Consider the following 15,318-nt stretch of genomic DNA (forward strand, 5'->3'; position numbering starts at 1 on the left):
TCTCTTTGTGCAATAACAGCCCGTGTGATGAATTTGGGAAACTGTTTCACTACATCATGAATATATGAATAAGTATAGACATGTAAGTCACATGTGACTGTATATATGCATTCCTCCGTGCCACGATACTGACTTGATGATGGTGTGGATGTTCCTATTATCTGTCTGCAGCTAACGCTTCCTCTGACGCTTCCTCTGCAGAATTGGTCTAATGGAGCAAAGGCAGTCAGCACAGCTCGGTACGGCAAGACAACAATGCGACCAGAGTGCATACAGCACGGATTGCACTGGAAATTTGACACAGCACCAGAGAACTCGCACAGGAGAGAAACCCTTCAAGTGCACTGTGTGTGGGAAGGCCTTTGCATGGCAATCAGTTTTTCAGACCCACCAGAGAGCACACACAGGAGAGAAACCCTTCAAGTGCAGTGGGTGTGGGAAGGCATTTTCACAGTCATCTGCTCTTGAAAGACACCAGAGAACACACACGGGAGAGAAACCCTTCAGGTGCACTTTGCGGGAAGGCGTTTGCACATTCATAAAATCTTCATCTACACCAGAAAACGCATAAGCATCAGAAGATCTGCAAGGAGTGGAGTCTGAAATTGGCTTGTGAGCCCATCCCTCGTGAAACAAGAACTGAAGGAAAATCCCAGATTTGACACTTAAAGGAATTGAGGTGAAATGTGAAGAGGTGATGGTGAAGAGCGAAGAAGTGAAGAGTTGAACACTCAGTTCCTAGGTTCAACCTGCAGAGTAAGAGCGAGCGGCCAGTCTTTGTGGACCTGTGGGCTGGGTAGATCCCTGATCAGAAGCGAGAACGACCGCTTGTCTTACGATCGAAACTTTGTGATCTATTTTTTTTTCTACCTACGTGACATTACCGAAAGAACCAAAGAGTATGTGATTCAGGAATAAAATGTAAAATTATTTAAAATAAAATATATACGCCTGCAAAGAGACTGGAGACTGAATCTAACAACTTAGACCACTCAACCACACTACGCACAGGATGCCCTTGGCGACCAAAGCCTCCATTGATTTCACCAACGCCGGCCTTTTCCCGCCTGCGGTTTGTACAGCACGATAATTTTTAGATATTAAGAAAAAGGTTTAAAGTACATTTTATTGCATTCTTGAGGGAAATTAGCCCCCCTTTTGCCTCACAAAGTGAGTGCAAACCTCACCGATCGTGTGTTTTAGTTTGTTTACGTTATTTTGCCGCTAGAAATTTCCACGTGAATCAGCGATGATGTTGATGATGATATCGGCCACTTTGTTAAGCTGGTATCATTTGAGATAGCCAGGTCGCTTATGAGAAAGAAGCTAATAGTCTTCTTGGTTCTTTCTGTAAAGTCACCTAGAATTGTCTCCTCGACAGACCTGTTCTCCACCTGAGGACGACTACTTGCGTTGTGGCCGAAACGTTTTGTTATGTTTTATTTTTCGATTTAAAGCTTTCGTGACTGCAGGGATTCATCTTCTTGGTTCTTTCGGTAAAGTCACGTAGAAGGGAAGTAATAAAATAATAAAAATAAAACATAATAAAATAATTCTCACGACGCTCCAAGCTTGGTGGTGTTTCATTCTTCACCTGAGGACGGCTGCTTGCGTTGTGGCCGAAACATCGTGAGAATTATTTTATTATGTTTTATTTTTATTATTTTATTATTTCCCTTCTACGTGACTTTACCGAAAGAACCAAGAAGGTTATTATGTTTTATTTATATAATTTAATTATTTCAATTCTACGTGACTTTACCGAAAGAACCAAGAAGATGAATCCCTGCAGTCACGAAAGCTTTAAATCGAAAAAGAAGCTAATAGCTTATTACGCTTTACCTGGTACAATAAATAAAGTGGAGTTTTTGTTTAATATATGCGTCTTGTTGAGGCTGCTGGCCCCCGGGTCCTCCCCCGGCGGAGGGTTGATCTCGGTGGAAGGGGGGGGGGCTGCTACCTCCTGACTCCTCGCTCACCGCTCACTCGTGTGAGAGCCGCTGCTGCTCAACTCGTTCGCAGGGGGAGGGCTGCTGCCACTCTCCGGCTCCTCGAGTCCGCGAGTCCGCGAGTCCTGTCTGTGGGGCAAGATTCGGGGCTGGCGCTCGGCTGCCTGCAATTAATTCTTCGCTCCTCACTCGCACTCCTCCCAACGTTGGTAGAAGACTCTCTGCACGCCACGGCCCACACTCGTATACGCGCAGCCACTCAAACTCACAACCACGTGCACCAATCACACGTGCGGAATGGGGGTCAGGGGTCAAAGGGGCAATGACGTCACTCGCACACGTGTTGCCGATTGGGGGGTTGTATTTGAGATGATTTAAAGGGCTGTGGGGCGGGTGTTCGGGATTGGTTTTAGAACAAGTGTTGCTGTGTACTGGGGAATTAAAGAAATGCTTTAATCGTCGTCCGGCCCCTCTGCGCAGTGATGAGTAACTGGCGACAGGATTCACGCACCACGCTCGGGCACAATCAAAATGGTCGTATGAATAATCCCACGTGTACTCGTGCGATCCTACCGTCTCGCTCACCACGTGCGCCCACTAACAGCACAGCGCAAGCGTAACGATAACCGAATCGAAGGTAAGATTCACGCGTTAACCCGTCGTTCACACCTATGCCCACACCACTCCCAGCACTCCTCAACAGAGCCGGCCCAGCCATTAAGCGACCCTTGCAATTGCAAAGGGCCCCGTGGACAGCAGAGGGCCCCCTAGAGTCACTGCTAAGAGTGCCCTCCCTTTTATTAAGTTTGCGTGCTTGCTTGCTTGCTTACGACCGTGCAAATCTTTCGGTCGTTTTTTAACCCACTTCCCGTGATCCAATCGAGCTGACATTTTCCACACAGACTCGTTGTGCCAGACAATTATTGTTCGTGAAAAAATATTCCCAAAATTTTACACTGTTTAGGCAAAAAAAATTATTTTACATATATTCAAATAGAACGCATTCATGGCTTTGGCTGAACGTCAGAGTGTAAGAGCCCAGAGCGTAACCCCTCCACAGGCCGTGGCGGAGTAGCGCAGTTGGTAGCGCCCTCGCTTCCCATGCCAAAGGTCCCGGGATCGATCCCTGCGTCCTCCACAGCCGAATATATTTTTAAATCCTTTATATTAAGTTTGCTTGCTCGCTTAGGTCCGTGCAAATCTTTCGCTCGTTTTTTAACCCACTTCCCGTGATCCAATCGAGCTGACATTTTCCACACAGACTCGTGTGACAATTAATTTTCGTGAAAAAAAAATCCAAAATTTTAGACTGTTTAGGGAAAACAAATTAAATATTTAATTACCAATTGCTTAATACTGGCAGACAATCATCTGACCCATAGGTGGCAGCCATCTCAAGCCAGAGGACGAGAGGACTCTAGCCGCCACGCATATAACGGATTTAGAGCAGGGGTCGGGAACCTTTTTGACTGGGAGAGCCATAAAAGCCAAATATTTCTAAATATATTTCATTGAGAGCCATATAGTATTTTTAACGTCTAATAAATTAAATGTCTTACTTTTAATGCGACTTCTGGTGCTGCATGGTTTTGCTGATGGCCTTGTAGTCTGGTTCGTACGTGGTGAGGTTGAGCTTCATGCAGACGTGACCCGTGAAATTTATCTTCAAAACTAATTTCTGTTTACCTTAAAATGACACGGTATTATTAATTAATATCACAAGTATTTTAAACTCAGTTCCAAACTGATTTTTTTTATTTTATTTTATAATTTTTTCAACTCAAAATTGTCTGGGAGCCATATGCCGTCACTGGAAGAGCCATGTGTATGGCTCGCGAGCCATAGGTTCCCGACCGCTGATTTAGAGTGAAAAACTTTGTTTTTACGGGTTATACTTGTTCTTCCTGGATTCTCTCTGGAGTCATTCTCTGGGTGGAGGCGATTCGAGCACGAAAACTCTTTTGACACTGGGCTACTTACAAAGTTGGGCAATGTAACTCCCCAGTCCCCCCTCCCCCCACAAATATTATCAGGGCAGTCAAGCAGAGTGAATATATATTTAAATAGCTCCACAATATTCTTAGGTTTTTTCGGTAAAGTTACCGTGTAGGTAAAAACATTAAAAAATAAAATAAAAATCACGACGTTTCGGAGGCAACACAAGCTTCCGTCTTCAGGTGGAACCGTCACAGCCACGACAGCCGTATCAAGTACATGAGAGATTGCAGCAGCTACCACTCCGTTTATATAATGGTTATATAAACGGAGTGGTAGCTCTTGTAATCTCTCATTTACTTGATACGGCTGTCGTGGCTGTGACGGTTCCACCTGAAGACGGAAGCTTGTGTTGCCTCCGAAACGTCGTAATTTTTATTTTATTTTACTTTTTAATGTTTTTACCTACACGGTGACTTTACCGAAAAAACCTAAGAATATGAATCATTGCAGTCACGAAAGCTTCAAATCTAGCTCCACAATAGTACCAATTATCATGTTTATTTATCTGCATTGCAACTTACTCAATGATCGTATTACCTTTAATCAGACAATCTCATCGAAGTGGGCATCATTTGATCATTGGTGGGTTTCGTCACGGTCAATCATATTGAGTTACAGTAAAACCTTGGATTGCGAGCATAATTCGTACCGGAAACGTGTTTGTAATCCAAAGCACTCGTCGTATATCAGTTGTGATCACCTTCTTGGTTCTTTCGGTAAAGTCATCACGTAGAAGGGAAGTAATAAAATAATAAAAATAAAACATAATAAAATTATTCTCACGACGTTTCGGCCACAACGCAAGCAGCCGTCCTCAGGTGAAAACCAGGTCCGTCGAGGCGACAGAGTCTGAATGAATCAGCACACGCGCTTGGAGCATATATATAAGCTGGGCGCCTTGACAAAGGAATTTGCATATCAAGATGAATTTAGCATATTTATGGGAAATGCAGGAATGTGATTAGTACTGCATATGCATGTGCATTATGCAGGATTAGCAGCATCAAAGGGAGCTGCAGTTGCTGCTGCTGCAGTTGCTGCTGCAGTTGCTGCTGCTGCTGCAGTTTCTGCTGCTGCTGCAGTTGCTGCTGCTGCAGTTGCTGCTGCTGCTGCAGTTGTGATCACGTGACGCTCGGCAGACAGAACGTACTACTCGTATAGCAAGACCTCGCTCGTTTATCAAATTAATATTTGTTTTAAAAAATTGCTCGTCTTGCAAAACACTCGCAGACCAAGTTACTCGCAATCCAAGGTTTTACTTTCATCCACTCTTAGTTGTGGTTCACCAAGATTTCTATAGTAACACTTCATCGGTCAACATTTTGGTAATTATCTGCACATCTGTACACTGACAAAGGTTCATGACCATGCGTGCAATTCACGGGAGACTGGACAGCCGGTGCTCACATTTGACAAACCACAGACTCGGTATTCATATCCGTTATTAATGTTTTAATGTTCGGCATCTGCACAACCGCAACAGACGTCAAAGAAACTTTACCATCAAAATATACGAAACGTATAAACGCTTGAACACGTGGTAGCAGTAGGAAGCTTTTGCCACCAATTTTATCCATGAATGCCACTAGTTTTTTATTATTCTAGTATGCATTACCTCCACAAGCGTACACACACAAATTGTACCCAGGTTTAATATCTCATCGCAGAGAGGAACGCCGCTCTGCCAAAAACTAATTCTTGAAGACACACACGCACACACATTGTACCCAGGTTTAATATCTCATCGCAGAGAGAAACGCCGCTCTGCCAAAACTAATTCTTGAAGACACACACACACACATTGTAACCAGGTTTAATGAGATCTCATTGCAGAGAGAAACGTCGCTCTGCCAAAAACTAATTCTTGAAGACACACACACACACATTGTACCCAGGTTTAATGATATCTTATCGCATAGAGAAACGTCGCTCTGCCAAAAACGAATTCTTGAAGACACACACACACACATTGTACCCAGGTTTAATGATATCTTATCGCAAAGAGAAACGCCGCTCTGCCAAAAACGAATTCTTGAAGACACACACACACATTGTACCCAGGTTTAATGATCTCTTATCGCAGAGAGAAACGCCGCTCTGCCAAAAACTAATTCTTGAAGACACACACACACACATTGTACCCAGGTTTAATGATATCTTATCGCAAAGAGAAACGCCGCTCTGCCAAAAACTAATTCTTGAAGACACACACACACACATTGTACCCAGGTTTAATGAGATCCCATCGCAGAGAGAAACGCCGCTCTCCCAAAAACTAATTCTTGAAGACACACACACACACGTTGTACCCAGGTTTAATGAGATCTCATTGCAGAGAGAAACGTCGCTCTGCCAAAAACTAATTCTTGAAGACACACACACACATTGTACCCAGGTTTAATGATATTTCATCGCAGAGAGAAACGCCGCTCTCCCAAAAACTAATTCTTGAAGACACACACACACACATTGTACCCAGGTTTAATGATATCTCAACGCAGAGAGAAACGCCGCTCTGCCAAAAACTAATTCTTGAAGACACACACACACACATTGTACCCAGGTTTAATGAGATCTCATCGCAGAAACGCCGCTCTGCCAAAAACTAATTCTTGAAGACACACACACACACATTGTACCCAGGTTTAATGAGATCCCATCGCAGAGAGAAACGCCGCTCTGCCAAAAACTAATTCTTGAAGACACACACACACATTGTGCCCAGGTTTAATGAGATCCCATCGCAGAGAGAAACGCCGGTCTGCCAAAAACTAATTCTTGAAGACACACACACACACATTGTACCCAGGATTAATGATCTCTTATCGCAGACAGAAACGCCGCTCTGCCAAAAACTAATTCTTGAAGACACACACACATTGTAACCAGGTTTAATGAGATCTCATTGCAGAGAGAAACGTCGCTCTGCCAAAAACTAATTCTTGAAGACACACACACACACATTGTACCCAGGTTTAATGATATCTTATCGCAGACAGAAACGCCGCTCTGCCAAAAACTAATTCTTGAAGACACACACACACATTGTAACCAGGTTTAATGAGATCTCATCGCAGAGAGAAACGTCGCTCTGCCAAAAACTAATTCTTGAAGACTTTTTTTGCAACTCAGTCGTTTAAACAGTTGGCGCTCATACCGCACAGAAACACCAACTCAATTCACTTGGAACCAGACTGATGAAAATGTTAAAACATTTTTTTTGCCGAGATTTCAACACAGCGAAAACTTCCCTCAAGGTAATGGTGGGAGTGCCGTTCTCTCCTTTGCCATTTCCCAACCGCAAAGTTTTCATCGCAGGGTCTGTTAATCTTGTAACATTGCGATACCAAAGCGCACAGCAGCCCAGCTCTCAACAGCACAAACAATTCGATGTGGGTGATTACTACAATTTGCTCTCAAACACATTCCTGCGGAGGGAGCTGGTAGGAACGTTGGGTTGTTCGGTCAATGGCCAGGGTCAACGGCGGCATGGTGTATTCCGCAAATATGCCCAACTGTGAGGGCGGACACAAGCCGGCGTGAGTAGGTGAAACGTTGAGTTTTATAAGGGCACCACGGGGTGACCAGCCCCTCCCCACCCAGCCCCACCCCTCCCACCCAGCCCCTCCACACCCTCCCCTCTCCACCCAGCGCCACCCCTCCCACCCACCACCCAGCCCCTCCCTGCCCACCTAGCCACTCCCCACCCTCCCCCCCCCCATCCAGCCCCTCCCCACCCTCCCCTCTCCACCCAGCCCCACCCCTCCCATTTTTGGATGCACGACGGACGGACAGACACAATAATCCCCTGTGGGCTGGTGGAACCAGGTGGTTCCTACCAGTATCACATTGTAATGGTATTGTGGCCTTCCTGGCAGCCAGTAGAATCTGCGCTGTTTGGATACATCGATGACTGGCGGGACCGCGCCCACATCTCAGTACAATCACTGCACTGTGGAAATGTGGCCGTCATTCAAGATTAAAAGTGAATGTGAACGGGAAAATAACGGTGCTGTAACTCTCTTTACGACGAAACCCACGTCTCCAACATTTGTACAGTGCGAGAAAGTTACATTTTGCCATTTCGCCACGAGAACCACGTGAAGGTTACACAATGCTCGTAGCTTAACAACGTTCACGGAGCCTTTGTGATTGCTGCCAATGTGAAGTGAAAACAAAGATGGAAAAACGAGCGGTCATTTCCAATCAACCCTGCCTGCTGGTCCAGCATCTTGTTAGTAAACAAAAATAAACCACCGGCTTTCTAAAAGCAACTGCGGCAATAATTACACAATAATCACCACAAATCAACCGACTTCTCTCACAACGGAGGCAGTATTCTCACACAAGACGATCGCCTTGCTCAAAAGAAAACGAAATGCAAAATGGGCTCGGAACTAAATTCTGAACAAGCGTTAAAGGCCCCCAAAATAAATGGAAGAAAAATAAATACAGAAATATTGAGCGACGCTTTTCAAAATACGAGATTTTTGTTTACAATGTCCCTGAAGGACACACACACACACAGCCACGTTAACACGGACGCTCGCAAGGGGGGCCACGTGAACACGAGTTTGTGTGTGCTGGGGGGCAGCCGTCATTTGAACAGGAAGAGAACCAACATAAAACAACGCATCCTCCACTAAAGCCCTATTCAAGAAACACCAAGTTAAACGTGACTTGTGTAAAAAAATATCTTTGAAACAACAGGCTTCCAAGTAAAACATGCATCACCATTGGAACCTCATTTACCAGTAAAAAATATAATTGTTTTTTTACCCTTCTATCTGGCAACAAAACTGACACCTTTTTACAAGGAGTCATGTTTGCATAGACCACAATACCTGCAGCCATAATGCAAACAAAAAACATAACTCTGATAATATATGCACTGTCCTTGAAGTTGATTGGTCCACACCCATGTGAGGCTAGGCTCTAAGGAAAGCTGTCTCGGATGTGGACCAATCAACTTCAAGGACAGTGCATACATTATCAGAGTTATGTTTTTGTTTGTTTTATTTTTCGACTTAAAGCTTTCGTGACTGCAGGGATTCATCTTCTTGGTTCTTTCGGTAAAGTCACGTAGAAGGGAAGTAATAAAATAATAAAAATAAAACATAAAATAATTCTCACGACGTTTCAGCCACAACGCAAGCAGCCGTCCTCAGGTGAAAACCAGGTCTGTCCCTTTGATGCTGAATTAGTACTATTCACATACCTGCATTTCCCATATCCTCTCCCTTTGATGCTGCTAATCCTGCATAATGCACAGGCATAAGTAGTACTAATCACATTCCTGCATTTCCCATAAATATTCTGAATTCCTCTTGATATGCAAATTCCTTTGTCAAGGCACCCAGCTTATATACATGCTCCAAGCTCGTGTGCTCTTTTGTTTGTATTATGACTGCAGGTATTGTGGTCTATGCAAACATGACTCCTTGTAAAAAAGGTGTCAGTTTTGTTGCCAGATAGAAGGGTAAAAAAACAATTATCAAAACATGCATCGTTAGCCCAATTAGATATTAGATGACAATCTGATTAATCTTCATCGCACTCGCGGTGGTCACGTGACCGATCTCCGTGACCAGGTTGGGATTCGACGTGGAAATTGATTTTTCGGAGCCGCTCACTGCGACGCCTCCCGCCTTTCGGCTGCTCAGGATGCGCTTGAAAGTGGCGATCATCTCCGTGTCCCGAAACGAGTAGATGATGGGGTTCATGGCGGAGTTGAGCTCCGCTATGAGCAAGAAGTACTTCTCGAAGGCCAGGACGTTGCAGTCTGAGCAGAAGGAATCCAGCAGCAGAATCACCAGGCCCGGCGTCCAGCACACGATAAAGGCTCCTGGGAGAGACGGCACGAGGCATTTTGGCAGCGACGCGTGGAACAAGACCAGTCTTGATCATTGTTTCGATTTAAAGCTTTCGTGACTGCAGGGATTCATCTTCTTGGTTCTTTCGGTAAAGTCACGTAGAAGGGAAGTAATAAAATAATTTATTTTATTATGTTCTATTTTTATTATTTTATCACTTCCCTTCTACGTGACTTTACCGAAAGAACCAAGAAGATTGATCATTGTTCTTTTTTACCCTTTTATCTGGCAACAAAACTGACACCTTTTTTTACGAGGAGTCATGTTTGCATATACCACAATACCTGCAGTCATAATGCAAAAAAAAACATAACTCTGATAATGTACGCACTGTCCTTGAAGTTTACTGGTCCACACCCGAGACAGCTTTCCTTAGAGCCTAGTCTCACCCTGGTGTTGGACCAGACGATGCCAAAAGGCGCACAACTCAAAGACAATGCACCATCAGAGTATGAGAACTCGGAGTAAGCATTTACACCATTGGAACCTCATTTGCCAGTAAAAAATATAATTGGTTTTTTACCCTTCTATCTGGCAACAAAACTGACACCTTTTTTACGAGGAGTCATGTTTGCATAGACCACAATACCTGCAGTCATAATGCAAACAAAAAAACAGTTGTGCGCCTTTTGGCGTCATCTGGTCCAACACCATGTGAGACTAGGCTCTAAGGAAAGCTGTCTCGGGTGTGGACCAATCAACTTCAAGGACAGTGCGCACATTATCAGAGTTGTGTTTTTTGTTTGCATTAAGGCTGCAGGTATTGTGGTCTATGCAAACATGACTCCTTGTAAAAAAGGTGTCAGTTTTGTTGCCAGATAGAAGGGTAAAAAAACTATTATCGTGAATAGTGTTGTCGAATGTTCTGCCCAGACAGACCCACAACGCTTAATTCTAGATTTGAAGCTTTCGTGACTGCAAGGATTCATATTCTTAGGTTTTTTTCGGTAAAGTCGCGTAGGTAAAAAAAAATGTATTAATAAAAGTAAAATAAAATAAAAAATCACGACGTTTCGGAGGCAACACAAGCTTCTGTCTTCAGGTGGAACCGTCACAGCCACGACAGCTGTATCAAGTAAATGAGAGATTACAAGAGCTACCACTCCGTATATATATAATGGTTGGAGAGGGGAAGGGCCAAGTACGGCACACTTTTTATTAATATGGTAAGGTGAGGCTTGAGACTAAGAATAGACTGCATAACAAAAGACTGAGCCTTTGTTATGGAGAGGTACGGTTTGTGACTAAGCCTGGCCTACATAACAAAAGTGTGAAAAAATAAATAACTAAACCTGGTAAAACAAAACTGGCTGTCTATCAATAACCTGTAATAGTTGTCTGTCAAATAAGATGGTCCAAATAAGTGTAGTTAAATCTTTTTTGCATGGTTAATCACATCACTTACCCAACATGATGGTGACCGTTACGAGCAAGCTCACGGGGGCGTCTTGCCTCCGGGAGCACCTGGAGCTATTCTGCAGCACGGGTATCCTGTCCCTCCACACGTTCACGAAGATGTGGCTGTAGAGCCCCGCCATGATGAGGAACATGGAGAGGTTGTAGCCGGCCCAGAAGGTGACGTAGCTGGCGCTGTACAGCGGCGCCATTGTGGAGCACGTGGCGATGTCGCAGATGCAGTTCCAGCCCATGCTGGGCATGGCGCCGGCGATGATGGCCACGAGCCAGATGATCGCGACGGCCGTGACGACGCGCCGCTCGCTCATCCGCTGCATCCGGAACAGCGTGACGTGGCGCTCGATGGCGATGGCCAGGAGGCTGGCGACGGAGGCGGTGAGGCTCGTGTTGATCAGCCCCTGGCGCAGCATCCAGGTCTGCAGCGACAGCTTGCGAGTGTTGGGCCCCGTGTTGACAACCAGGTAGATGTACGCCGCTCCCGCAAAGAAATCCGCCGCGGCCAGGTTGGCCATGAGGAAGTAGACGGGGTGGTGGAGTTTCTTGTTGATGTACACGGCGAACATGACGAGGGCGTTGGCCAGAATGATGCCGAGGCACAAGGTCAGGCCGAGCACCATGACCAGCGTGCTGGTGAAGGACCACTTGTCGTAGAGTGGCTTGTTGCTGTTGTGGTAGAAGAAGGTGATCGTCTCGTTGTGGTGGCAGCTGACGTCCATCTCGTTCTCGCGTTGTGTTTCACACGTCCACGCACACCTGCAAAGCAAAGATTATTTAAAGGAAACCAACACCAATGGAGACTAGGCTCTAAGAAAAGCTGTCTGGGGTGTGGACCAATCAACATCAAGGACGGTGCATATCATTATCATCATCAGAGTTGTTTCTTTTTGTTTGCATTTTGACTGCTTGTGTTGTAGTTATTGCAAACATGATGCCTTGTATAAAGGTGTCAGTTTTTGTACCAGTTGAAAGGGTAAAAACCTACTACTAAAGAGATGTTGTTATACAATTACATCTCGATAGCGTTCCTCCTCTGAGCGTCATGATCATAGACAATGGCACCATCTTATTATCTGCACTGGCGTCCGTGACTGATTGCGCTATTTAATGACCCCCAGGGGAATGTGACTCAGGGATGCGAAAAGAGGTGATCGCATCTTGTCACACTGCCTATACATGTGTACACACACGCATGTACATGTATAGGAACTCTCGCATCATACATGTACAGTCCGCTTTAATAATTCCACTGCTGGATGATGACCTCCGCACACGTCTTGTGGGTCGGGTCGAGAGCGATATTTGACTATACTTCACCACGCTGGTCAGTGGGGTTTGTGGTGGAGGTGGTGGTGGGGAGTGCAGTACACCAATGGGGGTTTCTGCACTGCCAACTGCTGTCTACAACGCCCACAGCACCTTTCTACTGCACGTGGTGGTGGTGGTGGTCAACACATCCAAAGCACCCTGCTTAGCTTACAAAATCGGAAATGCTGCGTGCTTTGTGAGTGATCTGGTCAAAGACTACGTTGACATCAGCACACTTACATTGCATACATAACACTGGTCAACACACTTTTTGTGGCATAAGGTATTCCAACGGGTTTAAGGTAATTTTGGGGTGCTGATTCCAAATCTGGCTTCATTTTTTGTCTATCACATCAGGTTTTTGACATATCAAATATTGCATTTTCAATAAAAACTGCAGAAGAAAAATATTAAATAAATGTGGATATCTACATAAAATTATATTATAAACACACTATCCTAAAAATACAGCACCGTATTTTAACACTAAAGCAGTCACTACCTCGCAACAACTTGCAATCATAAGTGACAGAGTTAATTTCGGGTAAAATCAATGAAAATGGGGTATGCCGATAGCATAAAAAATAGACGTGATACAGCAAATCTGAGATCAGATTTGGAATCGGCACCCTGAAATTAGTCTAGAGCAGCTGCAAAAGTCCAGGCCAGAAAAACATGTTTTTGTTGTTGTTGACCAGTGTAATTAACGCGGCTTGCAATTTAGGAAGAAATGCCGCATCACACGTAACAATGTCATGGTTTCTAACACAGATTCTCTTCACGTGAGAGTTGGGGACAGACTAAAAGGGGTTTGAACAAGGTGAGCCCTGGCTACTTGTGGCGTTCACCCTCTACACCAGGGGTCGGGAACCTTTTTGACTGGGAGAGCCATAAAAGTCAAATATTTCTTAATATATTTCATTGAGAGCCATATAGTATTTTTAACGTGTAATAAATTAAATACGTCTTACTTTTAATGCGACTTCTGGTCACGGGACCCGTGACCCGAGAAATTTAATCTTCAAAACTAATTTCTTGTTTACTTTAAAATGACACAGTATTATTAAGCAATATCACAAGTATTTAAAAATCAGTTCCAAACTGATTTTTTATTTTTATTTTTTTCAACTCAAAATGGTCTGGGAGCCATATGCCGTCACCGGAAGAGCCATGTGTGTATGGCTCACGAGCCATAGGTTCCCGACCGCTGCTCTACACGAGAACAAACGCAACGCAAACCTCACAGAATCCTGTCATTGTTGAGTAGCGTCCCTTAGGATTTGCACATGGCCAGTAGGCCTCGGCAAGGCAAAGGTCAAAACAACAAGCTGACCTTTACCCGACCTTTGACCTCACCCCTCGGCACACAGACACCTTTACCCTTTGACCCCTCTGCAGGCAGTCGACGGAGAAGAAGGGCCCAGGCTGCGCACGTGTTGGCTCAGGCGAGTTCAGGAGGAGGCCCCGGATGTCAGGGCCCCGGATGTCAGGGCCCGTGGACACGTGACGCAGGAGGCGTGGTCAGGGGGCGGGGCTAGGGGGAGGGAAGAGGAAAGGGGGCGGGGCGAAGGGGTCAGTCACGTGACCTGAGACTCTGTGAGTCTGTGGGTCTCTGTGTGTGTGGGTCTCTGTGTGTGAGTCTGTGGGTCTCTGTGTGAGTCTGTGGGTCTCTGTGTGAGTCTGTGGGTCTCTGTGAGTGTGTGGGTCTCTGTGTGTGAGTCTGTGGGTCTCTGTGTGAGTGTGTGGGTCTCTGTGAGTCTGTGGGTCTTTGTGTGAGTCTGTGGGTCTCTGTGTGTGAGTCTGTGGGTCTCTGTGTGGTGAGTCTGTGGGTCTCTGTGTGGTGAGTCTGTGGGTCTCTGTGTGAGTTTGTGGGTCTCTGTGTGAGTCTATGGGTCTCTGTGTGTGAGTCTGTGGGTCTCTGTGTGAGTCTGTGGGTCTCTGTGTGAGTCTGTGGGTCTTTGTGTGAGTCTGTGGGTCTCTGTGTGAGTCTGTGAGGTCTCTGTGTGAGTCTGTGGGTCTGTGTGTGAGTGTGTGAGGTCTCTGTGTGAGTGTGTGGGTCTCTGTGTGAGTCTGTGAGTCTCTGTGTGAGTCTGTGGGTTTTTGTGTGTGAGTCTGTGGGTCTCTGTGAGTCTGTGGGTCTCTGTGTGTGAGTCTGTGTGTCTCTGTGAGTCTGTGGGTCTCTGTGAGTCTGTGGGTCTGTGTGTGTGTGGGTCTCTGTGTGTGAGTCTGTGGGTCTCTGTGTGAGTCTGTGGGTCTGTGTGTGAGTGTGTGAGGTCTCTGTGTGAGTGTGTGGGTCTCTGTGTGAGTCTGTGAGTCTCTGTGTGAGTCTGTGGGTTTTTGTGTGTGAGTCTGTGGGTCTCTGTGAGTCTGTGGGTCTCTGTGTGTGAGTCTGTGGGTCTCTGTGTGGTGAGTCTGTGGGTCTCTGTGTGTGAGTCTGTGGGTCTCTGTGAGTCTGTGGGTCTCTGTGTGAGTCTGTGGGTCTCTGTGTGTGAGTCTGTGGGTCACTGTGTGAGTCTGTGGGTCTCTGTGAGTCTGTGGGTCTCTGTGAGTCTGTGGGTCTCTGTGTGAGTCTGTGGGTCTCTGTGTGAGTGTGTGGGTCTCTGTGTGTGTGTGGGTCTCTGTGTGTGAGTCTGTGGGTCTCTGTCACTCTGTGAGTCTGTGGGTCTCTGTGAGTGTGTGGGTCTCTATGTGAGTGTGGGTCTTTGTGTGAGTCTGTGGGTCTCTGTGAGTTTGTGGGTCTCTGTGTGAGTGTGTGGGTCTCTGTGTGAGTCTGTGGG

General features: G+C 45.6%; 1 protein-coding gene across 1 annotated transcript; it reads right to left on the minus strand.

Moving 5' to 3' along the window:
* Nucleotides 1-9,472: 9,472 nt before the first annotated feature.
* On the minus strand, nt 9,473-11,967 carry LOC133362505 (lysophosphatidic acid receptor 1-A-like). The gene is made up of 2 exons (XM_061581455.1): nt 11,226-11,967; nt 9,473-9,792 (listed from the first exon to the last, which is right to left on the minus strand). The coding sequence occupies exons 1-2, from the start codon at nt 11,950-11,952 to the stop codon at nt 9,473-9,475; spliced, it is 1,047 nt and encodes a 348-aa protein (XP_061437439.1). The 5' UTR covers nt 11,953-11,967.
* Between the last annotated feature and the right edge of the window lie 3,351 nt (nt 11,968-15,318).

Source organism: Lethenteron reissneri, unplaced genomic scaffold, assembly GCF_015708825.2.
Source record: "Lethenteron reissneri isolate LAM-NWPU_2019-01 unplaced genomic scaffold, ASM1570882v1 scaffold_1504, whole genome shotgun sequence".
Taxonomy (NCBI): Eukaryota; Metazoa; Chordata; class Hyperoartia; order Petromyzontiformes; family Petromyzontidae; genus Lethenteron; species Lethenteron reissneri.